We start from the raw sequence: 27,306 nt of genomic DNA, 5'->3' as shown, positions 1-27,306 counted from the left end.
GGGGGGCGGCGCGGGCGGGGCTCCTCGCGGCGCTCCCGGCGGGCATTCCCCGCTGCCGGGGCTCGCCGTGACCCCGTTCGCTGTTCGCAGGCTCTGCGCGGATTGACGGCGCGACGCGGCGGGGGGAATCCGGCCCTCGGCCTCGATCCTACCGCCCGTAAGTCGGGGTGGGAGAATCGTGACACGCGGCGCTGACATCTGTGCCAAAGGTGACCGCCGGCGCTCGGCTCGGGTTTGTCTGCGGGCTGCCGGCGCTCCGCGGGCGGCGGCGGCGAAATCGCGAAGTTGGCGGCACAATAAAGCAGGCCCCGAAGATTCGGGCTCCGTCTCCAGGAACTGAAAGTGCCGAGCGGAATTTCCGCGTGGCTCCAGGTACGTTTGGGATCGGACGGAGCCGCGAGCGCTTCTGTATTTTGATATCGAAGTACGGACTGACTTCGACAGCCGGCTGTTGTTGATAGAAAAAAGTGGCCCCGACTGGACCTCCTGCACCTCGTTCGTTCCTGAAGCGCTGCTGTGTGACTGTGGGCAGCGTGTGAAGAATATCCGTGTGTACAAATCACGGTGGTTCTTTATAAGACAGTTGAACAAATGGTTCTAGAACTAGAAAACTGTTTGACCTCTGCAGACTTACTTTCTTAGTGTTATGTTCAAAATGGGTTGCAGGTTTTGCTGTTGGAGGCCGAAGGATTAAGTGGAGTGCAAACCGGGGCGTGCCTGCGGTAGTCGAGATCTCTTGAAATCGTTTTTTGTCTAAGCAAGCAGGAAAATGTGCATTCGAGACTGTAATTAACTGAAGTTCTGGTGTTCAGCGATGGAAAGCCCACAAACAAATTTCCCTCTAGGGCTCGTTTCAGAGCAAAAGAGGAGTGGGATCCAGGAGGATGGGAGCCCCCCACTGAAAAAACTAATGACGGAAATGCACGTAAATAGCCAAGTACGAGTTGTGATAAATAAACTGCCAACAATCAAGAAGGAAAACTTGGACGAATATGACGAAACTTCTGTGGAGGCTGACGGGGAGAGTGCCAAGCCAAACAGTTCTTCAATCTCTGAGCCTTTGAATTTAAATCCAGGTCTGAAACACACGTTGGCACAATTCCACTTGAGCAGCCAGAGCTCGCTGGGTGGACCGGCAGCTTTCTCAGCTCGCTATTCCCAGGAAAGCATGTCACCCACCGTCTTCTTGCCTCTTCCATCACCACAAATCCTTTCTGCTCCGCTGCTCATTCCTCCCGACAGCTCCACAGAGCTCACTCAGACTGTACTGGAGGGGGAATCCATCTCTTGCTTTAAAGTTGGAGGAGAAAAAAGGCTCTGCCTGCCTCAGGTGTTGAATTCAGTTCTTCGAGACTTTTCTTTGCAGCAGATTAATACAGTGTGTGATGAACTGTACATATACTGTTCCAGGTGCACTTCCGACCAACTTCATATTCTGAAGGTTTTGGGAATTCTTCCATTTAATGCTCCGTCCTGCGGGCTAATTACACTGACTGACGCTCAGAGGCTATGCAATGCTTTACTACGTCCTCGCACCTTTCCTCAAAATGGCAGCTTTCTCCCTGGTAAGAACACATTGGCCCAACTGAAGGAGACTGGCAGTGCCTTTGAAGTAGAGCACGAATGCCTGGGCAAGTGCCAGGGTTTGTTTGCACCTCAGTTCTACCTTGCGCCGGACGACCCCTGTATCCAGTGTCTGGAGTGCTACGGGATGTTCTCACCCCAGACCTTCGTGATGCATTCGCATCGATCCCCCGACAAGAGGACCTGCCACTGGGGCTTTGAGTCAGCCAAGTGGCACTGCTACCTTCATATTAACCAAAAATACCTGGGAACGTCGGAGGAGCGGGAGCTGAAGCATCTCTTGGAGGAGATGAAGGAGAAATTTAGTGAGAAAAATCAGAAAAGAACTCGATCAAAAGTAAGTTCACCTGCTCTTGTAGAACTCCTAAATCTCTCTGCCTGCACGTAAATGGTCCTTCTGGAAGCACAGTGCTTGCCCCTTGTAGATGGCAATGCTTGTCAAGCCAAGCCTAAATGAATTTCATGAGGGAGCTTCACCATGGAAATGCATTTTTGATGAAAAGGCATAGTGATTTCTTTCCTCTTTGGGCTCTAAGTAACTATGTTCAAGATGGTTTGTTTTTTGTTGGTTCTTGTTTTATTTTGAAGTAAGCAGTCTCTGGAAAGTTCAGAATTAATTTGGAGATCTTTTGAAGTGTTTTATGCAGCTGAACAATGCAGAAAGGAGCTTGAAAATCAGGTGTTACCAATTGGTTTTTTATTTGTTGCATTCACGCCTGCACACACACACGTGGTGCATGGCTGCCTGGCCTGCCAACCACCCATCTCATGGCTTTGCCATCTCATGGGTAAGGGCGCATCGATAAGCTCCTGTTAGAAGCCCAAAGCCTGCTTCTTCAGCAGTAGCTTTCTGTTTAAACGAGTTTTATGGAGAAATATGCCAAAAGAAAGGAGTTCTGAAGCAGTCCAAGTAAAGAGCTGTAGGATGGTATCTTGACAATGGTTAATAATAGACATAGTATTTTTTCCTAAAATACTGCTGTAAGTCTGCAGTGCAGTTCAAAAATACAGAGCTTATTTTTCCTTCAGAGGGCTTCTAATTTAAATAATAAACACCAGATAAATGCTGGATGTTGCTGGGGAAATAATCACGTTATGTGCAAGAAATAGGCTTTTTAAGAGGAGAGCTGGTAGGGAACACAGAGAGCAGCTAGCTCATTAAATGAGGGAACGCATAGGTAATGACAACATGGATGCTTGCATTCAAAGAATATGCAGTTTTATTGAGTGTAATCTAAACTTAAAACTTTTTGGTTCACCTGGTGGATGTTTTGTCTTGGATTTCAAAGCAGTCCATGCAGGTGAGCCCAGAAAGGTGTGCGATGAGGTGACACCTTCCAGCACAGCTCTGAACATTTAGTGTTTCAGAAGGGCTTATTGCAGTAACAGCTATTGCTACAGTTGTGCCAGTCTGCTGTAAGGGATTTTATCAGAAAATTTCCACAAAAGTCTGCTGTATGGCATTCTTGCACGTGCTGAATCAGCTGGAGGTGCAGGTAAGCTCACAGCAAGGAGTCTTCACTGTCATGACAGTCTTTATCCTTGCAGTGTCAGTACAGGTAATGAACTGTGGCATGGGTGGAAGTGTGTTCTAGGTGTGACTACAGGAGGCTGCTTCCTGTTTTGTGTTAGCAGACTTCTGACCACGATTTCAGTTTCCTGTAGACAGATGAAAAAACAGCTGAAGTTCACAGCAGCAGTCATTTGGACTGGACTGGTACAAACAAAATACAAAAAACCCTTTCTGAATTCTTCCATTACAGACCTCTGTAGTTGTTATTATTATTATTAAGTAGCATATGAAATTAATATGAAAGAAAAACTGAAAACTTGAGCAAAGATAAAATGGTGGGGAAGAGTTTCGTACGAATCACTGTTTTGGAGCTTAGCTTCCTTGTTTCCTCTCTCCTTTCTGTTCCTTTTGGAGCTGATTTGAGGAACTGCATGGGTGGAGTTACATTGCAGTTGCAGTGCTAGACTTCAAATTTAGCAGGCTTGACGTTTTGACCAGAACAATATAGATAGGATTGACTCTTTTTTGTGGTCAAGTGACATCTGATACAGGCCGTGCTGCTGTGACTGCAGACTCTTTGACTGGCAGAGGTGAGGTTCTATGACAGTCTGTTTCTGGGTGTGTGAATATGGATTTCTTGTGGCTGCTGGCTGGGGTCAGCTAATCACACTGGGGGAAAACCCACCTGCATTCACATTTCTAGGGGTTTCAGTAGACATCTCCCCAGTTCCAAGACTATTTTAATATGATGGAATTAGGAATCAGTTTTTCAGCTACCAGTCTTGTAGATAGGACCGGACACCTTTCACTTGAAAATAACCATAACTTTGTAGCAGAGCAGTAAGTATCAGCAGTAACTTTGCCTAAAGTTTAATTTTGGAAATGGTTTTTGAGACAAACAGAAGGAGGGTTGCTATCCAAATACTGCATGCACAGAAGTGCTTTAGGATGGTGTGTTCTGATGCGCCTGAGGTACTTCTGTTCCTTACTGCAAAGGGTTGTTAGCTTACTGCAGTGACCTTGCCCAGCCGTGTTTCTGTAACACCAGCAAGTGTTGCTTTTTCCTCACAGATTTCATTTTGTAGTGAAGTATCTGACAAGTGCATACTTTGATGTGTAGATGCTTAATTACCAAAGGCTGATACAACCTTTTTGGAGTCCTGTTTCTGCTTTCTGTTTCTCCCAGTGTCTGGTGGCATGTCTCTGGCAGAGTGCTGGGAGCTCAGCAGAGCTTTTATGTAGGTTTATGAAGAGCTTTTCTTTCAGTTTTGTTGCTGCTTTACTCATAATGGGAAATGGGTGATTGAAGAAACTTCTGTCTCTTGCATCAGCATGCACTTCTGCCAAAGTCTGTGCCTTTTCCAGTACCCCAGTTTGTCTTTGTGTGTATGCATTAATGGTGGAAGTGCCATTCCACTGAGAACAGTTTGTTAAAACGTCATTAACGTCAACCTGTCTTCAAATTACTGTTTGGCTTTTATTTTTCTTGAGGTGGATTCGCAGCAGAGCCTAGAATTATCACAGTGGTATCCTGTGATAAAGCAGGAAGCAGAAGCTGATCCTCAGCCACCCTCCTTCTTCCATCCCAGGTAACTGAATTTCCTTTGCAGCACGATGAGCATTGCATACGTAAATTCAGTACATAAATTTCAGCTGAAAAAAATGTATTTGCAACCTGAACTGTTACAAAAATAATTGCACCCTAACTTGTAATTCATTTCTTAGTGTAAATATTAATGAACTGCTTATGGGCGATTTTTGGTGTGAGACTCAAGCTGTGATGTATGGGCGTTCTTCAGGAGGAAATACAATTGAAATGTAATTACAACTTTTCTTCTCAAGCTAGAAATGACAGAAGTTAATTTTCCTATTATAACATAATGCACGTATGTGCAAAGCTGCATAGGGCCTATTTACCATGAGTGCAACTTCATTTCCTTTCAAAAAGGACTTGCAAAAACTGTTTGAAGACTTTATTCCATGCTGGAATGACTGCAGCTGACTTGTTGGTTAATTTCCAGGTTTCAGAAATTGAGTGCATTTCTTTAATGTAGTACACACTCTGTATTCTGCATCAGTGTTGGTCAGTATATGTGGAAAAGAAGGTCCAGTATTGGTCCCAAGTCTGCCCAGCACTGTCAGTGCCCAGCTCTGCTATTTAAAAAGCAGTGTGCACCTTACCACTGTGCTGATCCCTGCTCCCATACCCCATTGCTGATAGGAGGATTATGAGAATGACAGTGCTAGAGAGTCTGGATCTGGTGGCATTCTAATTTCACTATTTGCATTTAAGAGAAGACTTCATATGATTTTTATATATCTATATGTATGTATGTATTTTTAATCAGTCACATTTGCATAAGCTTTTTTTTTTTTTTTTTGGCCTCCAAACCATATCTAAATGATCTGCCAGTAAGGATGAAGTCATTACTATTTCCTTTTGGTTAGGAAAAAAAATAAAAAGGATAAGCCTACATGTATTGAAAATTCATGTATTGAAAGTGAAATTAAACTTAGTACTCTCATTTGTTGTTTGTTGCACATTTTCATCCTTAATTTTGCTGTTCTACTGTTTCAGTTACTACCTTTATATGTGTGACAAAGTGGTTGCCCCAAATGTATCTCTTGCATCACAATACAAGGATGTTACAAAAACAACAGTCAGAGTTTCTGAGGTAATCAAGTCTTCATCTGGAATGTCAGAGAAAAAGCTCAGTAGTGGGAAGCACAAAAAACCTGCCTCCTATCCAGAGCTTTCTCTTGAGGAACAGGAGAAAATTGACTTGAAAACTGGTCTGGAGCAGCATAAGTGTTTAGGTGAGTAGATAAGCTATAAAAAAGAATTACATTGAAGTCTTTTCAATGTTAAAGCACGTAGCTTTGGAAGGAACAGCACCAAGCTGGTATTTTGTCATTGTATCCCTATCACTTCGGTTCTCCAAAAATTCTTCTGACCTTTTCCTAATCTTCAGTTTACTTTGCATTTTATTACTCTGATTTTCTGTGCTTATTATGCCACGTTCTTCTTTTATCTGTAGATCCCCTCGTGTCAGCTCATTCTGCAAGAGGTGGAAAATCCGAACGTATTTCTTCCAAAAGCATGAGAGGCTCCAGATGTGTTGAAGTAGGTAATGATGGGAGAACGTTGTCCCCCACTCTCATGAAAGACATCAGTTGTGAAGACGACAAGGGAAGGATCATGGAAGAAGTAATGAAAACCTACATCAAACAGCAAGAAAAACTGAATACTATTTTGCAGAGGAAGCAGCAGCTTCAAATGGTACGATGCCAGTGTGAAAAAACTTCATTTTGCCATCAGAAAACTGATGTTAGATTTTTGGTTTTAGAATCATTCCACAGATGACTTCCATTTAGAACACTGGAGCACAAAAGTAATTTTCCACCAGCTTGAATCCAGCCACTAAATCTCTAGTATCCTGTGTGTTTGTTAGATTAGAGGCTAATAATTGGTGTTATTTTTTCAGTTTGTCTTCAAGGAGCTCCTTCCTTCATTTTATCCAAGTGAAAACTACTTGAGCTTTCGAATGTTTTTCAAAAATAGAAGTATTTTGGTAAATATAGTTCAAGTCCTTTGGAAATTTTTCACTTTTTAGGATTTTAAAGATGCAGGAATTGGAATTGATCTTACCATAGCTCTGCGTAGCAAGAATAGCTCTTCCTGTTTGTGTTGGTTGAACCTTTTTTTTAGGGGGTTTTATGGAGGAGATGAGAAACTGGTGTTCATTTGTGATTTTGCATCACTTCTGTTTTCTGCATTAAATTAGGTAAATACTGTCTCTTCTGCTTATATTTGTACACCAGACCTATTATTATTATTTTTTTGAACATTAAGCTCAGAATCAGCAATCTGAGGTAAGGCCCCAGGACGGCTACTTTTAAAGTGTTCTGCTGTTGGAGGTAAAGCTGGTAGGTAATTTAAAAAGAAAAAAAAAAAAATGAAGACCCTTTTACAAATATCAAAATGTTAACAGAAAGAGAAACCAAACACTTCTATTCTGTTTTCTGATGAGACACTTCTTCTGTCTTCAGAATATGTTTTAGTAAATCAGTGCTACCACATTCTGAGGTTCACTGCTGGACATTGTGAATTTGTTTCTGGAAGCTCCATGTGCTTGAAAGTATAGATCATGTTATATTAATTGAATACAGCACGTCACCATTGATAAGAAGATGAGTTCCATTATCAGCCCATTGTTACCAGTAGATGAATGTGCTTTTTTTTGCCTCGTTGTTTCCGGTTACATATTTAAATCACAAGATTGTTTTTTCACTTTTCTGGTGTTAGAACCAAGGTGTATGTGATCCTGATCTGTCTTGGCAGGAAGTGGAAATGTTAAACAACTCTAAAGCTATGAAGGAACTAAGTGAAGAGCAGCAGAACTTGCAAAAAGAACTTGAATCTTTGCAAACTGAGCACGCTCAAAGAATGGAAGAGTTTTATTTTGAGCAGAGAGACTTGGAGAAGAAATTGGACCAAATGATGAAGCAGAAGTGTACCTGTGACTCCAGTTCAGAGAAAGACAAGGAAGCAGAATATGCAGCACAGGTGAGAAGGGGAAGTCTGTTTCGAACCAAATTGTATTTAGTGCATGAGTGAATATGGAGTTATTGCTCATCCACTGTAAGGTTGCATCTTCTGCATCTTAGTCACAGTGATAGCATATTTACTTCCCTGTTCCTTGACTGGGACAGAGCTAAAATGTAGCTTACAGAAACACTTCACCTGTCAGGTGTTAGGATTCTCTTCATCAGATATTTGTATGATATTAAGGATTAAATAACTAATCTTAAACATAAGGATTGTAACATTCTTATTCAAAGCAAGTCATGTTTAATGCATGTAGGCTTGTCCATGTTACAGAACTAAGCATGATTGCTTTAGCTATAGAAATGTGTTGAAGTACCTTGTACTGTGTCACAGAAAATAGTCTTTTAAAACAAACAGAATCTGAAACTTAAGCTTTATGGTCACTTGATTATGGTTTTGTATATTTGCTGTTCATACAGTCTCAAAATAAGAAACAGGCTATACTTGAGAGACAGGTTTTGTATTTTTAGGGAGTGGGGCAGAGACTAGCATCGTAAATCCTTCTCATGAATTTAATTTCATGACATCCCACTCCACAGATTCCTGGCCTTTGCTGCCAGAAGTAATCCTCTCTGACTAAGGTCTGATTTACCAAACATCTGGTACAAGCCCTGTTACTGCAAGTAACGACATGTTCTGGTTGATGAAGATGATCGTGTGCAGTGTGTTTTATATGGCTTGTATAGTATATACTTTCTTTAGAGGATAAAAACCTCCAAGGAGTCTGGATGATTGTTTCTTTTGATGTTAGAATACTAAGTGCATTCCTTCCATGAAAGTTTATCCTGTTATTAGTTGTGCTGCAGAGCTACTTGGAACGTGTCATTGGAATCTTTTTCTCCATTTATCACATCTTGCAGTACATTTTGGACTGTGGGTTCCAAGCAGTTGTCAGATGTACCTGAGTTAAACAGAGGTCCTGGCAATGGTTATTTTTCTCAAGCTGTATATATTGCACTTAAAATAGCCTTAATGTGATGTTTTCTTGAAGCCACTTGCCCTCTCTGAGAACTGTGGAGTGGGAAAAGCCTTCGTTGTACATTAAAAGAAGTTAATAGTAAGGGATTTGGAATTTTGGTAAACATTTGTTCTTCTGTCGAGGCCTGCCTGAAGATGCACGAGGTGTTCCTCCTTTTTTGACTCCTTTACTAATTTACCCAATTTAACTGTTGCTTTACCCCATCAATCACAATAGGCCAGTATAACCAGCACTTAAGCCTTTCTTTATAGGTGAAAACAAAAGCTCCACCACAGACATGCTGATTTATGTATTGCGTGCTGTGGCATGCAGGCGGTGGGCAGTGCTGTGCTGCACCAGTCTGCATCCAAGTCAGAAGACTCACATTAAGAGGCTCGTGCTGCCTAAAAGCTACTTAAATACTTCTCATTATACGAGTGAAGACGAACCTCCATTGAATAAAATGTTTTTGCAAAATCAACAGAATAGTTCCTTTGCCCACTACACGTTACAGCAGCTGGCAAACAGCAGTGTTTTTTGTGCTCCTGCTTTTCTTTGCTGTCTGAGCTGTCTTCTTTTTCAGTGAGATGTACACGTAGTGATTATTTAGATGGAAGCCCAACGTCATCAGTGCAGATGGACTTTTTAGATTCAGTGAGGTCTTTTCATAAGAAACAGCCACTTAAACCCATGGTAAAGAAGATAATGGCTTCTGTCTTCCTGTTGTAACTGTTGGTGTTAATACATATAAGCAACTTGGCAGTAACTTTGCCACACTTGAAAAATTCATCAGAGTTTTCCAGATCTTATCGTGAAGAAGCTTTGGTGGGAAAGAACTGACCCTAATACATTCAAAATAGTTTCTTATTGATTTAATTCTGGGTATGGTATTTATATGCTGCAGATACAAACAGTGGTTGTTAAGCTGTTTTTTGGTTTTATTTTAATGGTCCCATTTTGTAAATGGTTTAGCTAAGATGACTAATGTTCTGAATCACTGGGGCTTACCACTGATTTTCTACTGTGGAGTTGCTTGGTGCAGTCTGAAAGTCCAGCTTTAATAAATTAGACACAAACAGCTGAACACATCACACGTGGGATTCACACTCTTCTCTTGATGTCATTAGTGGTTTGACAATCTCATGCAAAAATCTTTGCTTTACTCTCTATATAATCATATTTAAATGTGGAACTTTTTTTTTTTTATGAGTAAGTTTTCTAAACTGACTGCATAATCTGCAGTGGGACTCTTCAGAAGATAAAAAAGAATGTTTGTCATGCATTTTAACAACCTTTTTTTCACTTAAATTCTTCCCTGAGATCAGCATCACAGTCAAGCCATCTTTTGTCATTGCCATTAAACTGCAAAAACAGAGAGGTGTATTTATGGATCAGTAGTTTCAGTTCACTGGGTTACATGGCACCAAATTCCAAGTGAAAACATTTCAGTATTTTACATTTTTACAGACAAAAATGACAGGACTTAGTGTTTTTACTTCAGTCATTATACAGTGATCTATTTGGTGTGGTAAGAGAAGCACTCTTTTCAACAGAAGCTGATGTCATTTAGTCTGCTCAAGTCTTCCTCACACTCAGGGAAATTTGAGATTTACTGTACTCTATAGATTAAAACCTATTTATTCTCTTGTGTTGAAACACAGAACGTTTCACAAAAAAGCTTGGGAGGATTGATGTTTCTATTTGAATACACGTAAATCAATGCACAGGATGTTCTGGTCAAGAACTTCTGAATCTCATTTTCCTAACTTTCATTTATGCTAAAGGATATCAGAAAACTGTATTGATGGGTATGGGTGTTCTAGAAATGGATTAAGCCTTTGAAGTAAAGAAATAATATTTTGCCAGGTGAGAGGAATTAACTTGAGGAATGGAAAATTTATTCTGGGATTTGTGAAAGATCTGATACAGGCATCTTCACAGCTTTCTAGCAGATTCTTGACTTCGGTGTAGTGTGGCAGTTCACATCACTAGGATTTATATGTATTTAAAATTGGGCTCTTCTGGCTTTTTTTTATTGCAGCATCATCTTTATGCCACTTCTCATATTGCCGTCATTTGCCAGTGGTGCAGCAGCAGCTGCGTAATTGTTGATAAACGTAGGAAAATGAGCTGATAAATACTTCTGAAATATTTGTACCTGATTCATAGGGTGGTTAGCAGTGGGGTTTTGAACGGTTGTCATATACAAATATGTTTGTTAAAATTAAATCTCTCTGCTCTATCTTACAGCTAGCAGAACTGAGACAGAGACTGGACCACGCAGAGGCAGATAGACAGGAGCTTCAAGATGAACTGAGACAAGAACGAGAGGCAAGGGAGAAGTTAGAGATGATGATAAAAGAATTGAAGCTACAGATCTTGAAATCTTCAAAAAATGGAAAATAGAAATTGGAAAACAAGCATGACTGTGTCCTTCAAACAGGGTGTTTCATTTTTTTAATGAATTGTAAGCAGTTTCTGTGCGATAAGAAGTATTCTCTACAGATTTCTATTTGCCATACAAGTGCAGATGAAGATATATATAAACAAATAGATAGGTACACATTTTTAGATTTTCCTAACCAATGGAAATCTGCATTTATTTGTACTGGTGTTTCTCAAACTATGAAAAAATAAGAAACTTCTGATTTAGAGTGGCCGGTTTCCGTTTATTTCTAATGCAGACCTTGAGGACCCTTTACCTTTTAATATTGTCTGTTAAAACAGATTTGATGATCTTTATTTTATTATCAATTTCACATCCGGTTATAAAAGTACTTAAAAAAAAACAACAAACCCTTAATTTCTTCAAGGCCAAAAATAGTTCAGTTTTCAGTGAGAATTTTGTGTTCCTGAACTGGGGAAAGTATAAAGGCAGCTGTAAGGTAATTCTCAGAATCACCGTGACAGTAGATGGATGATTATCAGAAGTGATTTACCAGCATGAGTTTCCCCATAATTCTGTTACGCGAAGTCAGGCTGACCTTTTCAGTGCTATTTGACAACTCAGTAAGCAATTTTAGAGCAGGTGTTTGGTGCTGGAAGAACAGAACATTAGGAGTGTTGGTTTTTGTTGTTGTTTTAAATTAAGAAAAAATTACATTCAAAAATGGAATATTCTAAAACTAAAAATTCTCAGTTTTTATTTTCTTCTATATAGCAGTTAAAGGAAACTGTTTATCAGGTCTGGTAGCTACAGGACAAGGGGCAGTGGAAGGTGTCCCTGCCATGGCACAGAGCTTGCAGCTAGATGATCTTTCACTGTCCCTTCCAGCACAGACGTGTAGGATTCCTTGGCTTGCCTGGTTTTCAGATACTAATGCTTCCAAGAAAAGTAATATTTATTAAAAGAAAAAAAAAATTACTGGTTTATTTAGTATCTGAAGCCTCTACACTTCAAGCTTCCTGTTAACTTGTGAATATTTCTTTCTATACATAGAACAGGCCTTAATTGACATTGTGGTAATTGCTTAGAAAAATAGAATTCTAAGATATGGCACTTTGAAAATCAGTTTGATCGTTTCTACATTTGAATGGCATGGTAATGTTACCATGAATTAAGAAATACAGCATGTTTGTTGAGCTCTGACATTTAGAAATATGTCATTGTACAGAATTTCCACTTTATGTATATATATTGCATCTACTCAAGTACTTCAGAAGTCCGATTCCTGGTAGGTTCAGTGCATGACTACAGATTTGGATGGAGAAGTACTCCTGTGCACTTCCTTCCAAAAAGTTTGACATCGCTGACGGATGTTGGCTGATTGTGACTAGAATTATCTTAGTAGTTTTGTTATTTCACTACATTATTTTAACCTGTGCTCTAGCTTACGTTTGGTGTTCGTTTTTTTAAGGTGCTAGGTTTATTACTCTCTTAAAGAAGTTGGTTGATTCTGGATAAAACCACTAGTAAAATCCACCTGGCATCAGTTTTTATTCTGAACTAGTAAAAATGAAAACTGAGTTCTTTCTTAGCTCTCTTTTACAGAAATAGAAAATGGCACAAAATTTTAAGCTGAGTGAGAAAGGAGGTGATACACGTTGTGGAGTCATAGAATGATTCTTCCATACCAGTGCGTAATTTTCCTTATGGACCCTGTGTCGTATTTACGCTGATCATTAGGGCAGATTAGATGAAAGAAATGAAACTTATTTGGCAAGGTTGATGAGAAAAAAGGATCCAGATGATATTTTTCACATCTTCTTCAACTCCATCTCCAAATTATTGCTTAAAAACAAAACAAAACAAAACAAAAAAAAAAAGACTGTCTTTACAGCATAGCAGTGGTTTGGAAGGAAGCGAATGTGCAGAGTAAAAATTGCAGCAGTGTTGGTAGAAGTGTGATATGAGGCACTGGAGCTCGAGGCTGGATTAGCTAGATTGGCGAGTCAGGAAACACCAGCCTGGAAACCAGAAAGTTGCATTGGGGTGTTATCTGATCATTTCTAGCTGCTTTTCAATATCAGAGTTGTGAACCAAAGTTGTTCAGTTGTCAGTGTTGATAAGGCCCTCCGGACTCACTTCGTATGGCTGAAGTAATGGGTTGACTGCAGTGTTTGTGGCTCAGCTGTCAGACGAATGGGATCCTGATGGGATTACGATCTTACAGTACTCTGCATTCAGTTTTTGTTCAGGTCCTGTCTGTGTTACGTTCCTTGCTCTGAGGTTTCCCACTTCACCTCTGGTTGATTTCAACCTGTGGCAGCTGCTGCTATTGCTGGGCTTCCCCTGCCCCAGCCTGCACTTCTGCTGTGCCAGCCAGCTTCTGCTGAAGGCAGCCATAGTTTGTGCTCCTGTTTTCACTTCTGCAAGAGCTCTAGCAGCTGGCATAGAGTTTTAGCAGTTCCAGCTGTGGGTGAGGCTTCCTAATACTTGTAAGACATCTGGCTGAAAAAGTTAACTGAACATCTGTTCAGATGACCTTAAAATAGCTTTGTAAATACTCCATTTAGTTAATCTAAAGTTAGAATGCGTTTTAAATTATTGTAATCCTCTTAAAATTCTTCAATATTACTTTCAGGTTACTTACATAAATAATTTTCATATGTGTAGACTTAATTTTATACTGGTTTTAAGTAATAATGTAAACATAACTGTGCCATAGATTTTGTGTGTTCAGTCTTTGAAAGATAGTTTTTGAGTGAGTTGTAAATAACACGCTGGTAGCTCTAGAACAAATCTACATTGACCTTTTCTCACTACCTTCTGCTTGTTATACTGAGTGGTTTATTTTACAGCCTAACATAAAAACTTGCAGTGAGCACTTAAGGGCCCTCACTTAGGTACACACTTATGGTAGAAACCAGTTCTGGCATGAGGTTCTTGCTTTGAGCCATGGCATGCTCGTCTGATGCATTTCTCTTTGTTTTGCCTTCAGCTTTCGTTTGCTGATCTTCTAGGCAGAAGGTTGCTTTCTCACGTAGTTGTGGCATTAAGTCTTTAGAGGGAAGAAAAAAAAAAACAAAACCTAGAATTGTTCATTGTTTTAATAGTTTCCTGGTTGAGCACCTAGAATGAAAACGAAGTTGCCTGTGTGTGCACCTTTTGGAACTCGGATTCAGGGTGAATGTTTGCTCCCATGTGTCGGAAAATCAAAAAAGGACTTTCGTGTGCTTTGTGTGCTCTGATGAGCAAGAAGATGTGAGTACAGCGTGCAGTTTTGGCAGTCTGGCAGTGCCCTGGCTCACAGTACCCTGGATGGAAGAGATGTTATCTCAGATCTCCAAACTTGTGTTTTAGTTTTTGTCAAGCATATCGTCTAGCTCGGGAATTCAGATAAATGTGGTTCTGTTTCACATTCTTCCACTAATTTTATTCTATATTTAATATATTAATAGCTTAGGTGTAAAATCATTTGTATATAGTGAAGGCATAATGCAATTAGTGAAGTAGGAAAAGTTGGGTGGAAGCCTGAAGCTTCTGGTGGCCTGAAAAAATGTGGCTCGGCCCATGTTTTAGAAGTCACAACTGTTTGTTCATACATTCTTGGTTTATCTTGGGGGGTTGGATAGCTGTACCACGTTATGGACTATTCAGAAGACTTTCCTAGCATTAGCTGTGGAGCTGGCTGTCACGGTCAGCTTCCTCGAGTTCACTTGTTTGTAGAGCATATATTTTGACTGTCAGCAAAGAGAACGACTTTGTATTTTTTCTGCACTTAATTCATGTAATTAATCCACACAACAGTTTTCTATAATAAGGTGAAGTTGACAAAAGAATAATCCCACCTACCTGTTAATCTGTGCTTGAAATCTTCCAGTAGTTTTATTTCAGCTGTCAACACAAGCTGCAATAAGCTGCAAGGTTCAGATTTTGTTTTGCTCCTTGATGTGAGAAGTATTCATTGACGTTTTCATTATAGAAAGCTTATAGGTTGTTCAGTTTGTTGCATATCTGTTTGAAAAAAAAGAGCCATCTTTTTAGCTTTTGTGAACGTCAGTGGCTGCAGCTCACAAATGGCATGAGAGCTCGTCGTGTGTCTCCATTATTTAGCAAACCAGTTTTGTTCAGTGTCAGCAGTTCTGTTGGGAAATGCTTGAAAAATGAGTGAAGCACTTCGTCAAGCACAGCAAACAAACAGTGTGAAATTTTGTTATTGGAAAACTGCCTCCGTAACATCAATTGACTCCTTGGTTTTCTTCCAATATAGATACCTCACTTAAAGGAAAGCACAGTTACACTGTATTCAAGTAGATCTAGGACATGCAAAGTTGGTCTGAAATATTTTGTTGCAGTTACGTTGCTTCCTGTGATTGATAAAAATCTCTTTTTGTTTCCACGCTCACTCTCAAAAGTCTTTATTGGTGTTGACATGCCAGTATGACTGTCTTGGATTACAGAAGGTGGCTGCACAGCGACACAGCGCTCTGCTGGGCTGGAGGCAGCAGCTGGTGACTATTCCAAACCACAGCAAGCCTGTGAGATCCATCGCTGCGTTCAACAGTTTGTAATACTTTGCCAATGATGTACAGTCTTATTGTTAGCGTTGCTGTGGTTGCATTACATGACACACAAAACTGTCCTCTACCTCACGTGAGATTAACAGATATTTTATATGGTTTTAGTAAACAAAATGCATCTATCTGGTCACTTAGTTTACAAATTTTGAATTATATTTATTGAAACATGACATACTGTGCTCTTAGCTTATACCTCAATTGTATTTTGTGCTGTTATCCATTTTCATGCCTTGTAAATACGTGTACAGATTGTGGATTCAAAAATAAAACCTGTACCATCAGAACACTCGGGTCTTTGTGGTATCGTGCACTGAAATGCCAGCTAGACATCAGGAAGGTGTTAAACTATGGAGCATCTCCAGGGAGGACCGTCTTCCTTGCTTTGATTACAATCAATTAAGACACTGATGACACTGAAATTTGCACTGTTCCCACTGCCTGCAGGAGGTCCCCGGTTTTCTAATGGATATTTTTAGCAGATCTACCAAGTCAGTGCCCTCTCACAGTGGGTGCTTTCCCTGAGGCTCCGTGCAGGTGTTGCTGGCAGTGGGATATCCGTGCGTTGCAGCTCGGATGTACATAAATAGAACTGTAGCTGGCATGTTCTCTGGTGCACAGCTTTTGTTGCTGCTTAAGTCCTCAAGCAACGTTGGAGTTGTTCACACCTCTCCTTAATAGATGGGTAATGAAGAGATAACACGCATTGCCACGCCACGCGCTGAGATCTATAAACATTTAACATTAGAAGTGAGTGTTATACTTCATCTGATGAAAAATATTTTTATTTACTGACTGTGAAAACTACCCTACAGCGGCTCCATTCTGTGCAGCGGATGGTCACGTTGCTCAACACGGCTACCTGCCGTCAGGGAGCTCCAATAGCAAAACCTGCAGGGTGGGGAGAGGAAGGACAGCGACAGCCGGGTGTGTGCCTACAGGCTGCGGGGTGATCTCACTGCCGCCTTTCAGTACCTGCAGGGAGCCTACAAACAGGAGGGGAATCAACTCTTTGAAAGGCTAGATAACTGCAGGACAAAGGGAAATGGGTTTAAGTTGAGGGAGGGAAGGTGTAGGTTGGATGTCAAGGGGAAATTCTTTTCTATGAGAGTGGTGAGGTGCTGGAACAGCTGTCCAGAGAGGCTGTGGATGCCCCGTCCATTCCTGGAGGTGTTCAAGGCCAGGTCGGATGGGACCCTGGGCAGCCTGGTCTGGTATGAAATGTGGAGGTTGGTGGCCCTGCATGTGGCAGGGGTTTGGAGACTCACGATCCTTGAGGTCCCTTCCGACCCGGCCGTTCTGTATCTGTGATTCTGTGTGCGAAGGAAAGGATTAACCCCACCCGCATCTGCCGCCTCCATAAACCCGGTGCCGCAGGTGAGGGGCGGTGGAGACGCGGCCGACCGCTGCAGTTTCCTCCGCTGCCCACCAGCGGTCCTCCGCGCCGCAGCGCCCGGCCGCGGCATCGCACCGGCAGTTAACTCGGCTCCCCGTCCCGCCAGCTTCCTTCCCCATTTACCCACGAGGCGACGGCAGCGGGACGGCTGCAGCTCAGGAGCGCCGCCGTGCTGCACCCGGGGCCGCGTCTCGCTGCCCGGGCTGCCCGCCCCGCTCCGGCCGCTCCCCGCTCGCCCCCGGCCCGGTGACGGACGCGCGAGTCGGGGCTCCCCTTCGCTCCTCCCACGGAGCGGGGCCGGAGGCAGCGCCGACCCCTCCCAGGGGCAGAAGCCGCTCGGTGCCGCCCAGTGCAGCTCGGGGACCTTTCCCGGCATCTCCGGTCCCGGCTGCTCGCAGCTCCCCGCAGCTCCGGGTCGCAGCCCGTTCCGCGCCGCCTCTCCCAGCCCCGCTCTCCCCGTCCCGACCCGCGAGCCCGGCGCGTCGAGATGGTGGCCACCTGCCTGCACCTGGCCGGGTTCGTCTGCAGCTTCATCGGGTGGATCGGGGTGGTGGTGGCCACCGCCACCAACGACTGGGTGGTGACCTGCGGCTACACCATCACCACCTGCCGCAAGATGGACGAGCTGGGCTCCAAGGGGCTGTGGGCAGACTGCGTCATGGCGACGGGCCTCTACCACTGCAAGCCGCTGGTGGACATCCTCATCCTGCCAGGTACGCTCCCCGGCTCTCCTCCCACCCCACTGCAGGGTGGTCGATGGTGGAGCTCCATCCGCTTCGTCGACATGAAGGTGGTCCCTTAAACGTGCCAGAGAATTGAGTGGTGTCTCCTAACACGGTGCTCACGGACTTACACCTGGTTCTAACTGTCCTTATTATATAATATTTATCTCTGGCTATTAAAGTCCACTTATTCTACCAGCCGCTGCTCTTAAGAAACTGTTAACAAGTTGTTCCTTTCCCATTTCATCCCCAGACTGCGTTGCAAAGCCTACTCTTGTATCTCAGTGTTCTTTGTATTTCAGTTCTGTCTCGTGATGATGATGGACCACTAAAATTTGAAGGATCTATTCCTTGAAATGATCTGAGAAGGATGAATCTCGTGGCATCCATTATTAATGCTGCTGTGGCTTTTAATCTTTTGGAAGTTTGTCATCAGTCTTGGCAGTCCTGTGCTTCCCTTGTGCTCTAATGCATGGCAGAGCTCTTAGCATAGTCATGTCTGTTCCCTGCATGATCTGTCTCGTTACTTTCTAATCATAAAGCATTTACTTTACTGCAAAGTAAAATCTAAGCCAAGTGTTTCTCCAGGATGAATGCATCTTTGGGGCTAACTGAACCTGCCAAGGTCTGTGTGTGATCTTGTCTCTATAGTTTAGCCGGTTATTTTAGCTAATTATTTTATCTATTTCAATTGTTGTTAACTCCATGGTGTTTCTTCGCTCTGTTTCACCTCGTCAGGGTGCCCCTTCCAAAGCCAACAGGTTAGAAATACACGTCCCTTGTCTTTTGTTCATTTTTCCCTTCTTTATCTGCTTTCAGTTGTTGTGGAAATAACTTCACAGTGGTTAGAGAGGTCACCCCTGAAATCCCCCCTGACACAATGCCCAGCCCCTGTTACACAGAGGTTGGCAGTGCTGGACCTCTCAGACCAGCTCCTGTTCTCCCTGTCGGTACTTACAGTTCAGTAGGCTTGCCTTCCTTATAGCTACTGTTGTTCACTTTGATCCAGCACAGCAGGCAGGAAAATGGCTTATCTTGACAAAACATGGAATTAAACTTAATAAATGAGAAAATAAAGCCTTCCCCCAACAGAAAGCTGTGTTTCTCTGCGGCAGAGGCAGATCACGAAGTGAGATCCTTCTGCCCGTACCCACTCTGAGCCCCTTTGCTGCCCATGGGATCCCTCCCGGTTCCCTCCCTCCAGCTGAACTGTGTTTGGAGTCCTCCACCGAGCCAAGTCCTTAAACTGGAACGTTTGTGTCTTGTTTGTGTGCTTGTTTGCTTGGGACCGGTTACACAGAGGCCATGCTGGGCATTGCCATCTCCTTTGTTTAGGTCTCACTTTCTGCCCTTAACTCCTTAGGGAACTAGGAGTTAAGGAACAGTGCCACGTGCAGCCCCACGACCCGCTGCTCCAGGGCAGGAAAGCCGTGCTGGTGATGAAAGCTTGGGGCACCCCGTGGTGTGCACAGAGTCCTGAGGAATAGTGTGGCTGCTGAAAAGCTGCAGGAAAACCCCTTCCCAGCTGTTTCACTCACTGCCATCTTTCCCAGCTTCATGATTTCCCTACATCTTGCTGGGAAGACATTCTCACTCCATGGAAACTGTTGGTCTCGCACACCTCTGAGCCGCACACCGACTGCCTCACGCCTGCCGGGTATTTGCTTACACAAAGGGTTATGTAGAACCATAGAATCCATCTCTTGCACTCTGTGAAGGTGTTGGGAGCTCATCGGGCAGCAACGTTTGCCCAAAGTTCTCCTCCTTTTGAGCCAAATAACCCAGATCCTCTTTCTCACCCCACCCGCAGGTTACGTCCAGGCGTGCCGAGCGCTGATGATCGCCGCCTCCGTGCTGGGCCTCCCCGCCATCTTCCTGCTCATCACCGTGCTGCCCTGCATCCGGATGGGCCACGAGCCCGGCGCCGCCAAGTACCGCCGCTCCCAGCTGGGGGGGATCCTCATCATCCTCCTGGGTAAGGCACGGCCCGGCCTGCTCCGCTTTGGGACGGTGTGGTGTGTGAGCAGGGAGGCGCAGATCGATGGCAGTGGGTGCTGCTCCTTTGGGACATCGGCAAGGAGGCGGCCAGGCGCCGGGGGGGCACAGCCCCGTGCCTCCTGCCAGCCTTGTCCTCGGGATTTCTTCCCGTCCGCGGAGCCCGCGGAGGAGATTGTTTTGTGCAGCTCAGCCTGTGAAGCTCATTGTCCCCAACACGGCACCTGCGTGTTCTTGAGGCCTCGTCACCCCAGCCACAGGCTGCGGGGCCTTGTTTTCACCCGTCTGCTTGGCAGAGGAGGGGGCAGAGGGAGAGTGGCTTCTTTGTGCGGCTCTGCTGCTCGCCGGCAGCCAGCGCTGACATCACCCTGCTCCTCTTTCTTCTGCTTCTCCTGAGGTTTTTTTCAAGTGGGCGCCACATGGAGCTGCATGTCTCCAGCTGGGGAGGCATGGGGACAAGGAGGGATGGAGCCCTGTGCAGCAGATCCCTCCATACTCTGATGGGAGGTCCCCGCCACCCAGCTTTGGCATATCTACCATTCTACCAGTTTGAATAACGTTAAAAAAAAGTGAGGTGGGGGTCGGTCTCTTCTCCCAGTGAAAGGACCAGGGGAGGTTCAGGGTATTAGGAAAAATTTCTTCTGAGAAAGAGCAGTGATGCAGTAGCACAGCTGCCCAGGGAGTGGTGGGGTCACCATCCCTGGAGCTGTTCAGAGCTGTGGGGATGTGGCACTGAGGGATGTGGGCATGGGGAAATGGGTTGGGGTCGGACTTGGTGGTCCTAGATATCTTTTCCAGCATTTATGATTCTATATCTTCCTCCTACAAGGTCCCTGCTCCAGAGAGGAACAGTTAGGATGAATCAATATGTCTGAAATTTAAGAGTGAGACCAAGGAGGTCTTCCAATAGCTGTGGGCTTTAAGGGGCTGTTGCTACAGCTGGAAATGCTAACATCAGCTCTACAGGCCTGCTTAGGACATCCCGTCAGTTGCAGTCACACTGGAGAGCTCTGGGAATGTGTCCCTTATCCCTGTCCTGAAACCTCCAGCCACAGACCTGGGCTTGGCAGTGAACAAAAGGGTTTTTTTCATGCTGTCAGTGACACTGTAGCAACAAGAGTCTCTGTTCTGCTGTTATCTCTGGTCTGGGAGCTGGGGGAGTCCCACCAGAGCTGCGCTTCGTGGCAAACAGATGGAAAATGTTAGTTTTGGGCTAGAAGAGCTGTGCTGTGGACCAGCCCCATTTTGCATGGCTGAGAGCACTGCCCCTAAATCTGCTTTGCGGTAGGGCAGCAGGATTGCAGGAGCAGCAGACATGGCAGTGACTACAGTGAGTCACACTGCGTGAGAAGAAGAGAAAGCGCAGAGCTCTGTGGGGGTGAAGCAGGGCTTTGGGTCTGGTCCTGCCATGGTAGAAGGCCAGTGAGAAGAGATAACAAGGATGAAGGCTAGCATGTGCACTTTGGGTCAGGTTTGGCCTTCTTGCTGGTTGTTACCCCTGTGTGATCCGGGCTGCCCCGGAGCTGGGCAGTAATAAAGGATCAACATGTTCCTTTGGCTCCTAAACTTTTCACAAAAAATAACCAACCCACACTTTTTCATACAAAACAAATTTGTTTTTCCAGGTTGATTAGCAAATCAGTCCCCTTGGAAAGAGAGTAATGCACAGAGCTTGGGACTTTGACATTGTTTAAGCTGATTAATGATCTGTTGTTGGAAAAATGAAGTGTCACCATTCCAGAGACTTCAATAAGTATGAATATCAGGCCTCAGAAGACATAATGCTGGCTTAAAAGTCTTTCTGTCATGGGCTGTTCTTATTTATTCTCTGGCCACCGATCTCTCACTCGTGGGTTTCTGTGTTTTCCCTCCAACATCAAGGCTTGAGCACAACTCCCAGAGATCTGGTTAGAAGAAAACAAATCCAGACCCACAAACACTGCAGAGTGGAGATGCAATCACTGGAGTTGGCTCCATGGCAAATGTTGCGTGTTGCACAGGGAGAGGATGGCATTTAGGACAGAAATTGTTAAAAAGGAAAGAAGGGATTGAAACACAGAATCACGAAAAAAAAAAAAAAAGAGAGAGAGAAAAAAATAGTTGAAAACTTGCCAGGAAAACAATGGGCTCAGATATTCCATTGATTTTCCTGTCCGCTGATAATAGCAGGCTGCAGAGTGCAACATGTGTGCACACCCTCCTATCCTGTATGCTGATGTATTTATGTCTTTGCTTGATCCTATCTGACCAAGGGAATTGATTTATGGCTGCACACAGCTGTCGGTGGTGGTTTGCCCTGAGCTGCTATGAAAACATCTCCAACACAGTGTTGATGGAAAAAACCCGTCCCATCCCATATTGTTGGTGCTAATTTGGGGGACCCCGTGCTGGTACCCAAGTGATCTTTTCCCCGTGGGGAAATGAGGAACCTGAGGATGATAAACAGATGGAAAATGCATTGGTTACTGGGATTTACCACTGCTAGCTGACCATGTTAGCTATTATCTTCTAAATAGATGGTATTAATAGATTCCTCTGGATATTTCTCTCAGAGGACTCTATCCCAAGATAAACAAGGTTCAAAAGTGCTTTTTTTTTTTTTTTTTTCCCCTTCTGGGAAGCTGTGGGCACTAAGAGACCTCTGTAAGTCACACTGCTCCCCCTTGAAGAAACAACAGAATCATTGAACAGCTTCTGTTTGGAAAAGACCTTCAAGCTCATCAAGTCCAACCAGTAAATCAATGGCACCCAATCTATGGCTTGAACTGCAGTACTTGTGTGTTCCCCGTGGGCAGGTGGCTCAGGGCAGGAGGGAAAGCAGAATCTAAACACTTACATAACCTGCATAAAACAACTTTGGGAAGGCAGATTATGAACATTATCGGTGGATGGTTGAACTGGGTGATCTTTGAGGTCTTTTCCAACCTTAATGATTCTACGTGTGCTTCCAGTGCTGGAATCAACCGTGCCTATAATGGTAAATGTTAAGAGATTCAGCTCCATGGATCAGGTGCACGGTCAGAAGGAACTGGGACCCACTGGGGTGTGGGGCACAGGAACAGGTGGTGCTGATGAGGATGATGTGGTAGAATCTATAGGATTCGAGCTGCTCCTCTTGCTTTCTGCCAAACTGCACTGACAGCAGCAGCCATCCCAGTGCATTCCTCCTCCCCACTGGGATCACCAGCAGCTGCAATGAGCTCCTCTCAGCCCTTGGCCGGCCTTCCAGCTCTCCAGCATTGTCAGCACAATGATAAGGTGGTGCTACATGTGGCTGCCTCACTGCACAAGCGATGCCATTGTCCCGGTGTCCCCGAGAGCTCCCCTTGGCCCAACGCGAGCGTTGTCCTCTCTGCTGCGCCGTGGGGGAGGGTCTGAGGGGATAAGGCTCTTATAGTCTATGGACACTAATGTATATATATATTTACTGTGGACAGAAGAAGAAAAGATGATTGTGTCCTTTCGGACAACAAAGCAGCATTATGCTGGAGCCCATTAGAATGCTTTGCAGATTCCCATCCGACCCCTCTCTGGAGGCTCACGAGCTGCAGCAGGGGCAGCCCTCCTTCCCCACAACCCCCTCCCAGAGCTGCAGGGCCCTTGCTTTGAGGAGGCCCCAAGTCATTGCTGGCTTCATTAGCATCCTCCAAACGTTCTTCTCTTTTCCATAAGAAAATATTTTTTCTCATAATAACCGCAGCAACTGGGGAAGGGCTTTCTGCTGTACTGGCCAGCAGCAATGGTTTGTTTTCCGCTTTAACCAAACAGTTTTTATTTTTTCTCTGCCCCTTTTTCTCCCCCTCTTGCAACCTTAACTTTTTGACACCGCCTCCAGATCTCTCTCAGTGCGGTCAGCGGAGATCTGTAGTGCTGCCACAGCCCTGTTATTGTTTTGCTCCGATTCTCTGATAGCCACAAGGATGGAGTCCTGCACAGCTTGTCCCGGAGGCAAGTCAATATTGACGGATTCATTCCTCTCAGATGTGCGGGCCATAAAGGGGTATTGTTTTAGGACCTGCTCCTGTAGGTGGTTAACGCCATCGGCTCTGCTGCGTGCAGGGCTGTGCAGAGTGAGGGCAGAGAGCGGGGTGATGCCAGGAGAATGCAGGGATGGATTTTTTTATGGAGATCATCTTCACCTTGTTGCTACCTTCCTGCTTTTGTGGAAAAGCCTGGAGCAAAACTAGAAGCCCTCAGTAGTCGTGCTCTGTGGGCTCCAAGCTGAACGCTGTGGTCCCTCTGACTCGTTTCACTAAGTCTTTGGGAAGCCTCGCTGCATTGCCCCACCACCTGACCCCGTTTTTCATAGGGAAGTGGAATCCACTTTCCAACTGACTCTGAGTTGAGGTTTTACTGCCTCTCCAATGCATGAGGCTTCTGTGATCTTCTGCTCCCAGCTCCTTCTGAACACGCAGCTCTCCAGAGCACCAGTTTCAGAGTTGACTTTCATTCTTTAGTCTTCATTGCCAGCTCAGGTTGCATCAAACAGAGGTTTGATCTGCTCCTTATTGCTGGTCCTTCGCCACCTCTCCCAGCTCAGGCATCCCCACCTCTCTCCTGCTCTGGCACCAGGAGTCCTGAAGCCTGTACTGTTGTATTCCCCATTGGATCAGCGTGGGGATGGGCTCCTCACCATTCTCCAGAGGAAATACAAGCTGCAGGAGACTGACCCCAAGCTTCGAGTATGTGGGTTGTCTTGAGGGGGCCAAGGAAGGATGGATACTCCATCCCCTGAGCTTGCTGGGTATCCCGCTGGTCCCACACTCAGTGTCGGGTTGAAGGTTGGACTGGATGATCATAGAGGTCTTTTCCAACCCTACTGATTCTACATTTCTGTGATTGGCTCTTCCCCTCCTGTCTCCCCAGCCATGTGCGGCGTGGTAGCCACCATCTGGTTCCCCGTCTGCGCCCACCGTGAAACCACCATCATGAGCTTTGGATACTCCCTGTACACGGGCTGGATCGGCTCTGCCCTCTGCCTCTTTGGTGGCTGCGTCATCGTCTGCTGCTCGGGGGATGCTCAGACCTTCGGCGAGAATCGCTTCTACTACGCCTCGGGCTCCAGCTCCCCCACCCACGCTAAGAGTGCCCACGTCTGAGCTCCCACACCCCCTGGGTCTGCACACCATGGGTTCACTTCTCCTGGCGCTCGCTGCTGTTGTGCTCCCCGGGAAGGTTTTAAAACAGCAGCCCAAGCGCCCAGCAGTCCCAAGTGTTGTTGTCCCCCTGTTGTCCCCTTCTCTAGAAAGCAAGCCCCCACTCCCACCTGTTTCGCCCTCCCCATCCTCCTGCCCCAGGGGTGGTGTGTGGGCCTCAGGTGGGTTTGGGTTTTTTTATTTTACTGCTCACCAAGAGAGCTTAAAGCAGCAAAGCAGACGTGAGAGGCACTTCCCCGTTGCTGAGGACTCCAGCACGTCCCCATTTGCTTTCCTGTCCCCAAGGTCACCGCTCTGGCACAGTCTGGGAGCAAGGGCAGAGGGAGGTGCACCCTCCCAACAGGCAAATGTTTCTCTTTTGGAACAGTAGAGGATTTTTTCTGCCTTTCCCTGTAAATACTTTTGTATGGATTTGATCGTTTTAGTAACATTGTTTCCCCCACTCCCCCGGTCATCAGTATGAAGGAAACAGAACCCAAAGGTCCTAACGCTGCGATACGTAACAGTGTTCTGTATATAGTTCCAATGACTCTGGGGGCTCTAATCCCCACACTCTTTTTTAGTGTTTTGTTTTTTGTTTTTTTTTTTTCCTTTGTACAGATCAGTTACTAAAAATGTGTTTTTACATTTACATTTGCTTTCATCCCATAAATCTGTGTTCACCATTCCTTAGCACATTTTTAACACACAGTTACACTGTCACAATGCAATTCTGGTGAATACTGATGATGCCTTTGTACTTCAACTGAAATACTGTACAATAAATAACAGAGTATCTGCGGCTCTGCCTTCTCCTTTTCCTTCCTTCCTGTGTGCTTCCATAGCTAGCTTTTCCATGACGCAGTTTCCTAATGATTTCGAAGGGGTTTTTTGAAAGTAATTTGGGATGAGAAGTTCTGCTCTGCTGTGGACTCAAGGCTGCCTTTGCTTTTGGGAGAATATTCAAAAGCCAACTAACCTTCCTGCTCGGAACCAACTGCAGCCTTGTGTGTTGTTCCTTGTGTCTTATCCCAGGGTCAGGGTTTGTGGCATTTTTCCCATTCAGGAGGCTTGGAAACCCATTGGAGAAGTCCAAAATCTTGTTGCTCTGAACTCAAGTTTAAGTCTGCTCCGGGATCATTACTCTTAATTAAAACCACGTAAGATCAAGATCCAGCTCTGTCCTCTCTGGATGCTGTAGCAATTACTGTGATACCAAGCCCCAACAGTTCCCAGGGCTCTTAACTCACTCCACATAATTGGTGCACACTTCACCCCAGGGCTGAAGCAAGGGGAGAGCCTGGAGCTGTGTGCAGAAGCAGAGATTCCACTAGGAGGTTTGGGGTGGTGAGAAGGGATCTGCAAACAGGGCAGTAGGACAAGCCTCAGTGTGCTGGCGTGTGCTCATTCATCCATTGGGATCTAGCTATCCATGGCCTGCTTTGGTTGGAGAGCCCAACTAGGGCCACGGATGCTGCAGCCCCACGCTTTGCCCTGGGTAGATGTGAGGCTGAAGTGGGAGCATTTAAAGGGAGAGAATGAGGATGGCTGCACTCCCCTGGGATAGCATGGAGAGAAGAACCCAGGCCCTGGCACTCGTCCTGCTGCTCCAGCACACAGCATCTGCCCCGAACTCCAGCAGCCCCAGAGGCGCAGCCCAGGGCTGTGCAGGACACTTGTGCCCATGACATCACAGCAGGGCACAGTCGGTCGTTGTGTGCTCGGCAGGGACGCGTCAGTGCTGCCATTGATGTGCGGGTGCCAGCTTGTGCGGGCGGCGGGGATTGTGGATTGTGCACACATCAACCCTGGGACTGGTGGCAGAGAGGGAGCCCTCAGGGCAGGAATGCACTGCAACGCTGTGGGAAGCTCAGCAAATCCTAACAGTAGGGAGATGTGGGATCCTATGGAGAACAAAGCCTTGCCAGGCATCACTTGGGGTATTTTTTCCTTTTTCTTAGGCTGCAAATCAATATTTTCAGGCACAAGGGGCTGGCGCTCGGCTCCTTGCCCTCCCTGCGCCCTACCCAGGACCACAGGCACCAACAGCTCCAAAATATCCCATAGAGCTCTCCATAACACTGGCTGCTGGGCAGGGCTGGCCACGGCACTACCAACACTCAACAACTTTTGGTGCTCATCGCATCAAAGCCTCAACATTGAACCAAACACAGTTGGAACACAACGAGCTGCTCCGCACCACACCTGGCATCAGCGATGGAGTGCTGGCTGCTCTGTCATCACCCCAACTTGGGGGAGGTCCCCCAAGTCCCAACAGAGCCCTCCCTGGGTCAGCACCCATCCCTCTCATTGCAGTGTGTCCCCACCACTGTGCCACCAGGAGCATCCCCACGTCCGTGGCGAAGGAGCTCAGTGAGCTTTGTGCTGCTATAGTCAACCTGTGGCCATTGGCTCTCATTTTTTCTTTCTTTCT

At 45.2% G+C, this 27,306-nt stretch overlaps 2 protein-coding genes across 3 annotated transcripts; both read left to right on the top strand.

The window, feature by feature from the left end:
• Window positions 1–578: 578 nt before the first annotated feature.
• SKIL (SKI like proto-oncogene) lies at window positions 579–15,911 on the top strand. 2 transcript variants are annotated; one of them, XM_003209233.4, is made up of 6 exons: window positions 579–1,921; window positions 4,589–4,686; window positions 5,676–5,914; window positions 6,136–6,377; window positions 7,440–7,664; window positions 10,915–15,911. In XM_003209233.4, the coding sequence occupies exons 1-6, from the start codon at window positions 815–817 to the stop codon at window positions 11,068–11,070; spliced, it is 2,067 nt and encodes a 688-aa protein (XP_003209281.1). In that variant the 5' UTR covers window positions 579–814; the 3' UTR covers window positions 11,071–15,911. The 2 variants fall into 2 exon arrangements, with proteins under 2 accessions (XP_003209281.1, XP_085088640.1); XM_085232514.1 differs by having other exon boundaries at window positions 7,404–7,664.
• A 1,204-nt stretch (window positions 15,912–17,115) lies between these two features.
• CLDN11 (claudin 11) lies at window positions 17,116–25,674 on the top strand. The gene is made up of 3 exons (XM_010717085.3): window positions 17,116–17,733; window positions 19,553–19,717; window positions 24,604–25,674. The coding sequence occupies exons 1-3, from the start codon at window positions 17,508–17,510 to the stop codon at window positions 24,834–24,836; spliced, it is 624 nt and encodes a 207-aa protein (XP_010715387.3). The 5' UTR covers window positions 17,116–17,507; the 3' UTR covers window positions 24,837–25,674.
• Window positions 25,675–27,306: the final 1,632 nt, after the last annotated feature.

The sequence above is a fragment of the Meleagris gallopavo genome, chromosome 11 (assembly GCF_905368555.1).
Source record: "Meleagris gallopavo chromosome 11, MGAL_WU_HG_1.1, whole genome shotgun sequence".
Classification (NCBI taxonomy): Eukaryota; Metazoa; Chordata; class Aves; order Galliformes; family Phasianidae; genus Meleagris; species Meleagris gallopavo.
Note: the sequence above shows the minus strand (reverse complement) of the source record. Positions and strands in the feature narration are given on the sequence as shown.